This window comes from Curcuma longa, unplaced genomic scaffold (genome assembly GCF_044706935.1).
Source record: "Curcuma longa cultivar G26 ecotype Majalengka, Jawa Barat unplaced genomic scaffold, ITB_CL_G26_1.1 utg2646_np1212_2152390_RagTag, whole genome shotgun sequence".
NCBI classification, from domain to species: Eukaryota; Viridiplantae; Streptophyta; class Magnoliopsida; order Zingiberales; family Zingiberaceae; genus Curcuma; species Curcuma longa.
The window spans coordinates 1,438,184-1,453,404 of record NW_027435599.1 but is presented as its reverse complement, the minus strand read 5'-3'; the positions used below and the strand labels follow the sequence as shown (position 1 = coordinate 1,453,404).

Genomic DNA, 15,221 nt, shown 5'->3' with positions numbered 1-15,221 from the left:
AGAAGACAGTTCTATATGGGTGAGGGATTCACATCTCTACACATTAACAATATGAAAGCACATCTTCCATTCGTATAAGGACGTTCAAGAAAGCTTTGGATTCTCTAATGGGCACCAACTAAGCGAAGAAGAGCTTCATGCATTTTGTTTCAAATATGTACAGTAAACCATAATCCATTCGTTTCTGGTTGCTTATATGACAAACATTTCATGCTCAGAAAAATCATAAAAGTTGAGTATCAAACAGCCCATACTAGAAGAAATCTCCTACAACATTAACATTACCAAGACGAAAGATTTATCTGAGCTGCTGATGTCGATAGCAGAAGCACTCTTTTGTTTTGTTTTTCTTGTAAGCATATTTAGAGTTGACTTAGATTGATGAGCCAAGGGTTACTTTCTTCACTATCCTGGCACCCCTTGACTTGGCCATGTAAAGTCCTACATGGTGGAGCAGTTCCTGTGGCAAAGAAGCCAAGTCACAAACACCACAAGTTGATCAGCATGTGGTTCGACTTAATCAAAAGATTTTGAAAGAAGATATGTTCAAAGAATCCACTGAATGAAGGTTCACCTGTGGATGTGCTAAAGTTCCTTTGATATTTCTAGCGACATCAATTGGGAAATCGAAAGTAGCACATCCACCGGAATAAACCACAACATCCTCCAGAGGTGGCACCATGCCCACATTTACGGCAGAGAGAGTGGAACACACGAAATCTAGCACACATATGTCTGTGCATATTCCTGCCACCAAAATCTGCACCAAGTACTGACATCGTCAAGAGGGTTGTAAAAGGCAGCGTGAAAATGATGATTCTCTCAAAATGAGATGAAACCACTCACAGTTTTGATCTGATTAGCTTTTACCCACTTTGAGAATGCATTAGAGCCATCCTTCTCCATGGAGCCGATGAACCCGTCGAAGCAGTCCTTGCGTCGGATTGTCACGCTTGGGTCCTCCTCCAGCCATTTTAGAGCTGCAAAATTGATAACTGATTGAATAATTACAGTCACTCTATATCTAGATGTTCCTTGATCCTTCCCTCCTATCAGATCAAACTCTCTTTGGCTCTAACTTTCTTCTATCATGTTGCTCTCTATTGCATCAACACTTTCCCACCTGCATATATCCTCGAATTAGTCCCTATTCAAACATGTTATTTCAACCTTGTATGCATCGGTTGTACTAATGTGTATTTTACCTGAATTAGCTCTTCAAAGTGTCGTTGACAAAGTTTGATGGGGCATTCTCTATTCTTGTCTTGATCTTCCATCACTAAAATAGCTTCTTCTCAATTTATATATGAGGATCTACACCCCTTAGGACTATACTATGCATCTTATGACTTTGTTTTTTGCATGAATTGGTTCTCTTTGTGAAATAGTTACCACTGTGTGCTACATAAATTTAGTATTAATTCTCAATGTGAGTTTTGATTCGATTTTGGTGGTACATCACATGTATTTCTCAAATCAAAAGGTATTACTTTATAGCAATAAGAATGGATTAAAATTTCATTCTGCACTTGTTCGGATAAGCAAAACTTCTCTTTCTGTCACTTGACTAACACATAAAACTTGCTTGAGACGACACTCGAACTCAAGCAACAATTCTGCATGAGATCAGTGAGCCTTCCACAAGGTCCCAAGATGGCAACGACTTCGCTATGGTTCGCGATGTCAGTGACAACTTAGCTCATGGTCCAGCTTCTTCTTCCTCTTTAGTATTTCTTTTTCCCTTTCTAGAACTCCGAACATAATCCTAAGCCTACGATACTAATGTGAGACTAAACACACTGCACCGAAAACATAAAATTAACAATAATACCTCTAACACACCTGAACACACAACATTCTCGGATTAGTTCTGCTATAATTCCTTGATCAATCCCCATTTACACATGCATCTATCTTTCTGCCCTATACATGTATTATCTTCCTTCTAATGACCGATTGAACTAGTGGATATTTTCCCACATTGGTATTCATGATCTACAGAAAAAAAAAACCCAAAAAAAGAGTTGATATATTATCGAAGACAAGCTTAATCTATAAGAAAAGTCCCCATTTATATAACTATTCAGGATCTATAGTAAGAATTCTTCAACAAGTAGATAGATTATCTTCAACCCAAGGGGCAGCTAATATACTATCAGCCACAAAAACTTCATGCAAACAAACAAGTAGAGTTGATATATTGTCGAACCACAAAAAGCTTCTAACTTATTAGAACAAATCCACACAGGCAATTCAACAAACAAGTTAGCTTCAACCCTAAACGAGTAGTGAGAAGGTACCTGGAACCAGATCCTCCTCCCCTGATCCCACAACGCAGTGAGGCGGATAAGGAGGCTCAGGCTTGTTCGGGTGGTGGGAATCGAGGAAGACGAACACAGGCCACGTCATCTCGCAGAAATGCCTTGCTAACCTCGCTGCCTGCTCCACCATGTCGGAAATCTGCCTGTTGGGCTCGGTCGGGGCCTGCCCTCGCATCCACAGGCAACAATAAGATCACAAACTAACAATAAAACATGGAAATTTTGAAAGAGAGGTATGCGATGTACGAGATTGCCGGCTCCGACGGTGCAGAATCCATTGAGGATGTCCACAAGAACAAGGCCCAGAGAGGTGCCTGAATCCGCTCGGAGTGAGAGATCGAAGTCGGCTTCCTCCTCGAAGGGGATCTCACGACGCAGCAGATCCACCAGGCCGGTCTCGGAACCCATCGGTGCCACTCCGTCTTCTCGGTGAGAAGAGACGCTGCAATTTATAACTAACAGTTACTCTTTACTGTGAATGTATAATTATTATATATTCGTAATTATTATAATATAAATAATAAAAATTTATATTATAATAATTATAAAATCATAATTACTCAGACGAATGTTGAACTATAACTCACTTCTATTGGCCAAATCTTAAAAAAATATTTTACTTTAATGTGTTAATAATACTCTTTTAACGAATGATTTTAAAATCACACAATAATAATTTTACAATTTCTTAAATAACTCAATGAATTAACCAAAATGCAAAATGCATTTTAGATCAAACTGAGGACACAGCAAAACTCCACTTGTAGCTTAAACATCATCGCTGTGCTGCATTTCAAGTCTAACAAGATTGTTTAACAATCACATTTCATGCCAAATCTAAATAAACTACCCTTTTAGATCACAAGGAGACTTCTCTGGATTCACCTGCCCTCTTAATCAGTAATATTCGATATTTTGATATCAGAACATTGATCGATGCAGCAAGAACAAGATATAGCATCGCCATTGCAACACAGAGACTCATCCAGATCCTAAGCAGTCCACAGCGGAAACTGAGTTTCCTCGATCGAACATTCAGTACCTTCCATGACGCCTGCAACAAGTCGAAGATATACATTTCAAATGGAGTATCTTAACTCGAGCAGCGGCTACAAGAGGATCTTTGCCGCGAACAAAGGGAATAGGAAATCGGAAACCAAAAGATATATGCCTCGTGTTTTCTTTAAAAGCACCTCTACAATTATTTACAAGCACGAAGTGGCTGTGTAAATTACCTATGCCGATCATAATCTCTAGCACGATCCTTTGAGCGAGAACGTGATCGCCTACTCCTTGAATCGTAGCTACGAGATCGATCTGATTCTCTATCTCGATCCCTACGATCTCTATCGTGCCGATCCTGGTCCCTGCTTCGACGGTCATATTCTCTGCCTCTATCACGATTATCAACTCGACCATCTCTCTCAACATCTCGATCCTTGCTTCCAGACCTGTTATGATCCCTACTTCGTTCTTTCGATCTAAAGCACGAATCAAGACACATTATGTAAAAACAGTTGAAATATCTATTTTACCTAGGAAATAAAGGCAAAGAAAAAGAGTACCTTCTATCATCTTCAGTCCGATCAACCTTCCGCTTTTTGTTTCTCTCTTCCTGGCAAAATAAATTGTGAAGAAGCATTGGTTTAACAAATGAACGAACCGCCAGATTCGATTTATTGCCGGCTAGGACAAATGAGCAAAATTTTAAGAATTAGATAGAATGTCCAAGGCACTGCTTCACATAAGTTAAAATCAAGATTTTGAAAAAGACACAAACAATGTATAGCTATAATGATAGCAAACCATAAATAAAAAAATCAGCTAATAACACTTATCGATAGCTAAATGCTTCATTGTTGCCATATTCTGATTCAGTATACTGAATGTAGAGCTTCTACTTGGCTGAGGCAGCATCTGGGTACTCCAACACTTGGCAACTAAATTCCCAAAAAGTATGATCCAAGTGCAATCTTTTAAAGCATACTTAATGAATAATCTATTCCAAAGATATTAAACCGAACACATCTAATAAACTACTTTGTTTTTTTTAAAAAACAAATGAATATAAAAATAATTTGACTGATGACTTAAGCTCACGCCCGACGTATATAACATTGTTTATGGTGTATAGAAACACCATTATTTCTTTCAGTTGCTCAAGAAATAAAGACAAGTTAGTTAGTCATGAAATAAAGACAAATCTCACAGCTAACTGGTTCCTCAAGAAACAAATTTGTTGATCTTGAGAACATTATCTGATTGCCATTTTGCCATTTATTACTTTGTGTTCCATTAAATAGAGGGATTTGTATTAGTTGTTCAAGGAAATATTTATTATTCTGTTGTGTAACTCACATATATATAAGATGAAAAACTGCATGGATGGATTTATACCTTTTTTTATCTCGTGCAATTTACATATATTAGAATGAGCTAAAGTAATTAGAAGGTAATGGTTAATAGCAATTCACTAATCTAATTGTCTACATAGCTTTAAGATTTTGAAAAAAACCCCAATAATCTAATTAAATCTAACTATTTATTGCTTCAAAAACAAATATTTAGATACTTGATCAAATAAATATTTAAGATCATAATACCTAACACAACAAAGGGTTCTCAACATACTCCCACTACAACATCAAGTATAATTTCTTATCTTTCCTATGGAACTTTCTTGAAAATGATATTCCAGAAAGCATGAATATCAACCGACAAAGAGTGCAGATGAGTATAAATACTCTTTTCTATCAGATGATGACACTATCATTCATATATAATAATGTAAATGCTAAAAGTAAAAGTGTCATTCAAAAGTGTATAACTCCAAAAAGATTGCCAAATGTACAAAATAGATGCTACAAAGAAATACATGAACTGATCCATTATTAGAATGACCATAATTAACCAAACAAAAGCTGTTAAATTAATTAGTTTCCAGCATCAAGCCTAAAATCACCAATCCACATTGAAGAACAAATAGATAGACATAAAATGAAAAGAACACGATTATTTACTACCAATTTTAATATGCTTTATGATACTATTCATCAGCTTACATTTTTTGACTTAGGGATTGCAGTTTGTTCATGAGGGATAACACCATAAGTAATCTTGATCCCCATATATGACCACCCTTCGCTATTTCGATGGTCCCCTCCCAAATCAGTCTACTAGCCAATTAAACAAGTGAAGTAGAAACTCAACAAAACCACATGGTGATCTTTCAACTGAGATAAGGAAACTCACTGATGCCAAAAATAAGCGAAACTCTTTAGTGCAGAATGTCAAACATTATACCATCACCTGATCAACATTTTCAGAGTTTGAACTTCAAAGATATTTAGTAAAAAGACAAACTGAAATGGCAATAGAGCTAGGATTGTTAAAAAAGACCCAAATTTTCAAGTGTACATAGCGCATTACTTACCAAAACAAGGTAGAAAGTTCCAAGTGTGAACAGAAGAATAGTTCAGAAAACAAATGTGTAAAGAGAGGAGTTCCTATGATTACCTGGAGTTCTGCTAGTTTTTCACGGATTTGCATATATCCAAGGTGAAGTTTCCCCCCAAAATGATCCGCCAATCGACGATCACTGCACAACCCAAAAATGATTGGCTGATTGAGAACCCAAAACTCCTAAATTTTCTTAGGTCTATTAGCATGTTATCACCTCATAACTTAAAGAATGCCATGATAAAACTATGCCAAATGCCAATGACTAACATGCATATTCGCAAGGAAATTGATAATAATTTCATTTGAGAGAATTACTTGTCATAGACACTCAAGAATGCTCCACAAATGTCACAAACACGCAGTTTCTGATCAGTCTGCAAAATAACCCCAGAAAGCATTAGGGTATGTCGCTTGTAGAGTTGATAAATTAAAAAGATAGAATTATCTCTTAAAAGATCATTTGCAGCTAAATCTTCAAACAATAGCAAAATAGAAAATATGCATCTGAACAGAAACTAAGTTGCTTTACCAAGAATGTGAAAATAACAACTACTCTGTAAGGTTAAACAGTAAAGTAAGACTCAAAACTTCCTGTAAATAACCTTACTGTCACAGGCACAAACAAATATAAACTGTCAGTGTAAATTATTCCAAAAAGCAAATATTTAAACTCAAACAATACACTGAATTTTGTTGTCTTCCTGTTCAGTTTGTCTTCCTAGGTTTTTATCAACCAATGGAGGTAAGATAACAAAACATTTTTATTCCACTTCAATGTCTAAGATATAAAGCCCACACCATAAAATCAATGAGTTTCTTGCTTTGATATATCTGAAATGATAATTTCTTTGAAGAAAACTCAATCTAGCAGTCTTGAAATAATATGAATTTTCACCTAAATCAATAAGTGAAAGAAAAGCCTTTTTCATTTTTTAGTGCAGAAAGTTCAAAAATAGCAATCAACATTCCTCAGGTAAAGAAAACAGTGTCTGTGACACCAATGCCAATCAAGAATGGGAGAACGAAGTAAAGAAAAGAAGTGAAACAGATGGCAGCATGAAAACTGAAAAAAAAAAATACAAACATGAGAATAACGAGACACAAGCAAGGCTATAATCAGCTCAGACATGTGGCAATGGTTACTCGCCAATGCAGATGTTGCAATGGATGACATGGCAATGTGGGGGCACCGGGCAAATGTCTCCCAATCTCTTCCTCTACAACTCTATTCAAACTCATCTAGAATCTTTTCCATCATTTAGGGATATATTAAAGAACATTTAAAATAGCCTAAAGAGAACTCTAGAAAAATCAAGAGATAGAGAGTTGATGACTTGCCTTAACCAGAGAAGGACATTAGAGATCTAGTGATGGAGCCAACCTCAACACCCCAAGAGATAGCCTTTACCTCAGTTGGTGATCCCACTCTTGAGATTAAAAAATCAAGCCTCAATATTAGCCCAAAAGAGCTGCCTAATAACTTACCTCCTTAAAGAAGCATCCAATATGCCACAAATCATATAACAACTAAATCCGCAACCTCATTTAGAGATCAACCTTTTGAGGATAAAGTCTCTTTAAGCAGGGCCCCAGAAGAGTCGTTAATAACTGAAATTAGGAACATGTTTCATGTTCCTCATTCATTGCAAGGGATGGATAAAAAAAAATGATGATGAGGCCAATGGTCAATATCTTGAGGACCAAACGAAAACGACAATGCAATTTTTCCTTGTATATTTGAAGGGGCGACCACACAAGTATGACAACAAATTGTCCACAGTCTAGTTGTTCTTGATGGAGGACAAGGATGCAAATAAAATTAATAATATAGTTGTATATCTTTCTTAAAACAAAAAGATATTTATTGTTTTTATTTTATTGCCTAGCAACAATATAGTAAACTATAACCATGTCTTAGGAACCTTTATTTCCAATTTCTTTTTCTCTCACATGAGACTGCCAACTGAGGGACACAATCAGGAGAAATTGCCAGCAAAAGATCACTGATATGTTCCTAATGTTCTATGTCAAAGCAGCTCCTTAACAGGAGTTCATTTACATCTGTCCTATTCTTGTTCGACATTGCCAAAGCATCAAACTAAGCACGGTACTACTTGTAATTTATTTAACTGATTGACAGATTCGTTCTCTTTAAAACTGGCCTAACTCAGGATAGGTCCATCATATATCATGGCAGCACAAGGTTCCAACTCAACACTTAGTATAGCCCTAATCCCTTAACTGATTACAATAATTCCTGAAAGCTGACAAAGCTTTCATATGTATTTTATGAATTCAAGTACCAATATGTTACACAAGGTTACGTTGTCAATGAAAACCATTTTGATGCCCTGTCATCTCAACGGGAGCTGGAGTGTTAAACAACCACAAATAATTGCATAACCCATATTTCCTGCCTTTATTGATGTTGTTAATAAAATTTACTCTTCTTAAGTATCTGACACCATAATCAACTACAGATGAAAGAAAATGGAGAATTATTAGACAATTCTGCATAACTACAATTGTAAAAGTAGATTGACATCAAATTGATCTTTGGATCAATGGACCAATGTCATTTTGGACGAAATACCTCAAGAAATCCTGAAGAAATAATGATATACCTAGACAAACTGCATATCTACGAATTCCATAGTTTGACATCAAATGAAACCAATTTCGACAAATTGGAATATGGTATGACCCTGCATATTCTAATTTGCTACAAAGGTTAAAAAAAAATATTATACGAGTCTATCTTATACTAAAGCAATAATAATAAGAGAACAAAACTCGGCCTACTCAGATTTATTAACAAGACGTGTGAGTTGTTACCACTATACACACTAGGATGGATTTTTGAACAAGTTCTGCTGTAAACAGGAGTTACAGAATAGTGTGTATGCTGGTATTAGTATAAAATTATCTCCATAAGAAAAATTAATATTTAGATTGCTACAGAAAGACACAAAGTGAACTAGAACCTATAACCACAATAAAAGCACCATAGTTAGGCATGATAGCATTTTTTAGAGTTCAAATTATCAATTATATCAAATGAGACTCATGCTACAAATAAATTTCTCAGTGAATTAAACTTACAATTCTAACATCAGCAGCACTATACTTTGATGATTCTTGGACTGGCTCCTGTCGAATGCCAAGCTGAATAAAAGGAATAAAATAAAATTTGCAGTGAGACAAGAACTGAACAAAACAAGATATACAGTCATCATGGTAGACAATCTTGAATAAAAGAAGATATAGTGGGATCATGAAAGTATATCAAGGCACATTTGGTTTAGTCTGGACCATAATTGACAAAAAAAAATGGAATAACCTTTTTCAGAGCTTCTGCTTCTTCTAGAGCTTTTTGAGCCTCGTCTATCATTCCCCTCTCACCTGTCAATTTAGAAAAGGAAAAGAAATGTCAAAAATAAAATAAAAAATAGTAGTTGTATGTTCAAGAATGCAAAAGCTAACATATTTAATATCTGGACCAACCACAGTTGATGTTTGTACCATCCACCACATTGGCATAATTTTCCAATTATTTTTCTTTTGTTAGCAGTTCTAACAACTACTCTGCCACCTTTTGCCCTCCACTGTGTTTTCAGAATCTCAATAAGAAGAAGACAATCAGCAAGTGTTTTTGAAGCTATATCTCTTATTAATCAGACATCACATGTTCTATCCTCCTATACCATCCACATCTAATACCCTGTACCAGTTAGGGAGGTCCGCCAGTGAAATGAAAACCAACCAGATCAAATCGGAATATCTGGTTTAGCCTGGTTCATTATTGAATGGTTCAGTGTAATCAGTTCAAGATATAAAATTTTTGGTTTGGTTTCATATTTCAAACCAAACCAAGCATTCAATATTTCCTGAATTCTAATTCCTTTTACAAGAAATTTTTAGAATTAGAATGTATTCAAAATTAGCAAGAATTGACTATCTAAAACTAAAATAATGAAGTTCAGTTCAAACTGAAAAGAAAAAAAAAAAGCTAAACTTTGATCAAGTTTTCTGTCTTTAAAGACTGAAACAAAGTCCTTGAACCTAGTATGAAAAATTCTAGCCATGTTGCAAAAGATATATATCTTAAGGACAGCATTGCTTGTCATTTTGTCTAAATTTGACATAGTAATCAGTTAATGATGTTTCGTTGAATGGTGATGATCATTCAGTTTCTTGTAACTTGGGAGTCAAAAGGCATCCGTTGCAAAATATATGAGGAAATCTGGATATTTTCTTGAAATTAGATAACTCAAATTCCTGATGTACTTCCTTGTCATTTAAGAAATATGCCACTTGACAACTTGAAGAAACAGAAATTTTGAAATGCAATGCAGCTGAAAACCACCTTGAAAGAACAACTGTTTGATGACTTCATTAAGATTTTTCAATGTTTCTTGTTACATCACACTGTCAATTAAGATACATGGACATTTATGGTTCAACTTGAAGGAAATATTTCACTAGTATATTTTGTATTATATTGACAATTTAAATCAAGATGGCTGGTAGTTTCATCCAAACTGGTCCTTCTTGGATAGCCAGCGAAAAATTTGAAGCTATGAAGCCAGTGAAAACATGATGCTGACCAAAGAATGAGACATGCAGATACTTTCTGTATTTTACAATAATTTTTTTTGAAGATTAATAGCCTTAAATATAGAATTATGGCAGATGGTTCCCACAAACCAAAAGACAAAGTCATAATAAAGCTTCAAGACCCATATTATGTTACCATGCTTGTTCCATCTGTGAATGCAACGAGCCAGCATACATCATGGTAAATAAAATGAAAGTTTGTAATGATAAAACTGATATAAAGCTTGCATGTGCTAAAACTTCCTCATGTTTGGAAAAATCCAAACTAAAGGTACGCAAAGAGACTATGGAGACTAGATATTGTACAGAGTATTGAAAAGACAGGTGCATACCAAGATCCTCTGCTTTCTTAAGTTTTTCATTTATCATTTCTTGTGTACGAGGATCTGGAGGATTGATGACAGGCAAGGATGGTAATTGAGAAGGATTCGGATTGGGAAGTGATAGAGAAGCCCTGTCTATGTTGAAAGCATCAAGAAGAAGAACTGACTGCAGAAAGAATAAAGACTGACATTGGTGCAGGTAAAAAAAATTGTATTAAATGCTTGCATTCCATCAATTCAAGATATTTAGTCTCAAGAAAAGTTTAGATGAATTAATTAAACAATAACCGTGTAAACTGTGTTACTTGTTTGTCAGCTCTTTGGGCTTTGAGTTCTTCAACCAATTCCATTACTCGTATTTTACTGTCAGTCTTTCCTTCAAAATCTGCAATTACACACCAAAAGGTTCACCAATAGAAAATCATATTTTGAATTGTTTTACAATCACAAATGGAAATTGTTAACTAACACATAACACCAACAAATCACTTCATATTTTGCATTGCAACTAACAAGAAACGCATAACACAAAAGAACACACAAGTTCATAACTATGTTATTCAATCAAACAAGATATACATAAAGACAAATTCATAAGTCTGTCTAGGCACATTGCCAGCAAATATATAACAATTACCCTCATACTATAATAGCAAAATTCAAAAACTTAGTATAGACTTTACAATTAGTCAATCACAATAATTGGTGTACTCCTCTCTATGAGGAGAAAAACTATTAAATAAAAAGGTCAGCATTAAATTCCTCTTCATCACACTTCTCACTTTATTATTTTTAATACTGCAGTGAAATGGTTTAACAAATGAAGTAATGAACCATTTTTTTTCCAACTATACCCGCCTAGACCATCGAGTCGAACACCTTGGCTGCTTTTGAGAAGACCTGCCTAAAAGGGACCACATACTGAGTAAGCAAAGTGATCCCTGTGTCTAAACAAGTAGGAGCCACCTTGGTGGTCTAGAAAACTAGGCGATCTCTTTTTAGAATGATGAATTGGCCCAAATCCACAAAAAGCATGATACTAAAAGACATAAAAGTGAAACAACAAGCAACATTATAAGCAAAAAAGAAGCATTCAACCTAATTAATGTTAATAATCCCGATCATATGCCAATAAGATCCATTTCTAACAAGTTCCAATTAGCAGCAAATGATCTCAAATTCATCTGCAGATTCTCAAACATTACAACAAAATTTGAATAATCACAACTAATTTAAAATTATTTTTGGATACCCTCTAATCCACAAAAATACATTTGACAGATCCAGCCAATTAGGATTCTTCAACTACATTTACAAAAATATCAACCATTATATATCTAGCATGGTAATGATGCTCCAGCAAAGTGACAGCCTTTAATAACTTGAAGGTCATTATAGGCTAGGTCTCTCGACTCTCTCCAAAAGGACTGTTAGCTTATGGAAAATGTAAGTCAGACACTAGAATGGCATGTTGTGAATTGTACAATGCCCAGTCAAATTAACCCCTATGGTAGTTGTCATGGGCTATCACCATGCACTGTTACCTCCAAATAATCATTTATTTGTTTCTTTGTGATCTTGGGGTAGATAATCAGCTGCAGCAAAAATACCCCTTTGCTTGGAAGAGCAAGGGAACAAACTTATCTTCCTATGTCCTGTGTACGTTATGGGGGTTTGCATCAAACTCTCTATATCTTCAACACCCCCAGATTACAAATCAACCTGGTATATCACCTTAGTTTTCTATAGTGACAAATGGTAACCATTGTGAAATTGTGTTCATTTGCATGGCAACATTTTGTTATCCTTGCCTTAATTTTTATGTTCTTATGACAGTATATCCTTGCCAGCAAACATAATCATAAATATCAATTCATTTCTGAACACAACATTCTCATCACAAGCACAACAATCAGCTTAATAATACAAATTCATGAGAATGAAAAGGAAGCAGTTACCAAATGCATCAGCTTCCTTGAGTTTCTCTTTTATTTGCTTTGAAAGTTCCATGGCTTCAGGTGTCTACATAAGAAAACATTATATAGGTTTATTCCAGCTGTTAGATTAATGATTATTACATAACATGATACAAATATAGAATGAAACGATTACCTGTGTGACCTTGGATACAGATATTGCCACAGCAGCCTTAGCATCCTCATCCTCAAGACGCTTGAGGGCTCTTTGAATTTTTCGTTCACACTCAACAATAAGTCGTTCTATCATATCTTCAAGTTCTCTATCATAATTATGTTCACCTTTTGCTTTTCCTTCTTCATAGCTAAGAAAAGTTCAGGAAGAAAAGGCATCTTGTACTTTGGCAGCAGTAGAAGAGGAATCAAAGAATTGCAGTATGTAATAGAAGTAATATGCATAGTTATCAGAATCCTATATTAAACAACCATGTAGAACTGGTTCCCATGGGTGTGTTTCAAACCAAGAATAGAAGTGAATGAATGTGCTTAAAATAGGCAGAAATTTTAACCATGAAATCACTTTTATATAATTATCTATCCAGTATCAATGTTTTTGAAAACCATACTGGAGTCTCCCGGTTCTGATATCACTGGTTCAACCCATAAAATGTTGTTTTTCCAAGACTTGACTTTTGCCCTTGTTCCTGGTCAACCAGTTGAACCTATCTGTTTACTCTGTTAAAATATTCGATAGCATACAACTGCACTAAACCAACATGTTAAAAATACTTCATATTGCCAAAATTAAAAGTTTTATACATTATACTGAAATGCAACAAGATTAGACAGACTTAAATTGAAATTATATGTCATAGTGAAGTTTAAGTATCCTTGATTTCACTCAAAAACCGCCATCTAAGCACAAAACCAGCATTGTGTTGCCTAATTGATAAAACAGTCATGCATTGAGTAAAAAATAGGAGAGATATCTGATAATGGCTTATCACATAAAGTATACTAACATAGAAATAAGTAATCTGCAATCAGCCCATAGGACAAATCATTTACATTTGAGTTGCTATTGATCTGAAAATTAAGTAGCTAGAAAAGCATCAAAGATGCCAAAGAGGTAGAAATGAATGACACCGTATAAGCATCAAGATGATACTTAAGTAACAAAACCTACACCATGATTGCATCTGCAGTTACAGTTTGTACAATAATCTACTTATTTAGAACGCTGAATTATTTACCTGTTTGCTAGAAATCCACATCAAAATTTCCAGAATGTGGTGATTAAACCAATGTAAATACATCATTATTCTGCAAACATAAAGGATACTCTTTTCTCAGCTGCAAGGAGTGAATCTTTGGACAAGGACCCATGTCCATTTTCTGTTACGAACCAATGCCATGATATCAATGCATGGAAAGTGGAAAAGAAAATGACCAAAGATAAAATTTGAAAGAAAAAGGTGGAATGCAAAAGACAAAACAAGTTAATATATTAAAAAGACACCGTATCTGAACAAAAGGAAGGGATTTCGAAAAGCAGGAAAGTAAACACAAAAATGAAATTTCAAAAGAATGAGCAAGGTAGACAATTCGAAACCACACAGCCAACACTACACCAAGAGCAAAAGCCTAATAAGCCCAGCATAGTTCCCTTTCAATATCAGAACATAAATTATGAGTTTTCTTCACTAAGTTAAAAATCATAAACATTATTCAAAATGTAGAGGACAAAACCCAAAAACTAACCTCAATATACAAACAAAATATCCTTCCGAGGCAAGGTAGCATGTCATAGTACCAAGGACATTAGAAGCTTGCAGCTTTACAAGAGCCAAGCACCAAAATAACTCAAAGGAAAAAAAAAAGAAGATTTTACGCCTTTCAAGTTTTGTCCTCAAAGTCCGAAAACAGCACCACATGAATAGGCAGAACCCTAACTAAAACGTCTAGATCGGAAAACGAAACAGACAACACTCAAAATCAGCAGGTTTTTCCAGGAGTTCAGCTAAAGCACCGTGAGTTGGAAGAGATCGTGGGGGCAAAGCCCGGACAAGAATAGGCGGCAGACGTCGCGGTCATGGTACTTGCGGTTCACCTCCGTCACGTCTCCGTTGCGATTGGCCCCCATGAGAACATCGAGCTGCTTCCGGATGGCGTCCATGCTCGCCTCCACTAGGGTCAGTGTCAGGCGAGGGTTTCTCCGGCCTCTTCCCCCAACAATTTCGTTTTAGGGAAGTTCAAGTTCGACGAACGAATACTTCTACTCTCTCCCTCTCCAGCAGAATGTAATATAATCTATTGTAATACAAGCCCTTTTTTGGTAAAATTCACAAAATATTAGATTTTAATGTAAATATTGCTCATATATATAGTATATTAACTTAAAAATAATTTTACGATCAATTTAAATACAAATTATGGTTCAATATATAATTTTTATATATTACTAGTAGTTTAGAATATAAATATTTATTTAATATTGTTTTCATCTTTTTATTGTATGCTTTGTTTACTCTTGTTGAAGAAGTACCTCTAGTGAGATTGTGGAGAGTAGGAAAGGCAATAGG

The 15,221-nt window shown here is 35.2% G+C and overlaps 2 protein-coding genes across 3 annotated transcripts; both read right to left on the bottom strand.

Moving 5' to 3' along the window:
* Window positions 1-119: 119 nt before the first annotated feature.
* On the bottom strand, window positions 120-2,761 carry LOC141819953 (nicotinamidase 1-like). The gene is made up of 5 exons (XM_074707217.1): window positions 2,568-2,761; window positions 2,301-2,484; window positions 847-980; window positions 575-760; window positions 120-460 (listed from the first exon to the last, which is right to left on the bottom strand). Exons 1-5 carry the CDS (start codon window positions 2,727-2,729, stop codon window positions 374-376), a joined length of 753 nt encoding a protein of 250 aa, XP_074563318.1. The 5' UTR covers window positions 2,730-2,761; the 3' UTR covers window positions 120-373.
* A 357-nt stretch (window positions 2,762-3,118) lies between these two features.
* Window positions 3,119-14,894, bottom strand: LOC141819991 (uncharacterized). 2 transcript variants are annotated; one of them, XM_074707263.1, is made up of 13 exons: window positions 14,669-14,894; window positions 13,982-14,034; window positions 12,836-13,004; window positions 12,682-12,745; window positions 11,029-11,108; window positions 10,733-10,889; window positions 9,124-9,185; window positions 8,886-8,948; window positions 6,099-6,157; window positions 5,838-5,919; window positions 3,887-3,936; window positions 3,557-3,802; window positions 3,119-3,375 (listed from the first exon to the last, which is right to left on the bottom strand). In XM_074707263.1, exons 1-13 carry the CDS (start codon window positions 14,813-14,815, stop codon window positions 3,357-3,359), a joined length of 1,251 nt encoding a protein of 416 aa, XP_074563364.1. In that variant the 5' UTR covers window positions 14,816-14,894; the 3' UTR covers window positions 3,119-3,356. The 2 variants fall into 2 exon arrangements, with proteins under 2 accessions (XP_074563364.1, XP_074563365.1); XM_074707264.1 differs by lacking the exons at window positions 3,119-3,375; window positions 3,557-3,802; window positions 3,887-3,936 and adding an exon at window positions 5,469-5,630.
* Between the last annotated feature and the right edge of the window lie 327 nt (window positions 14,895-15,221).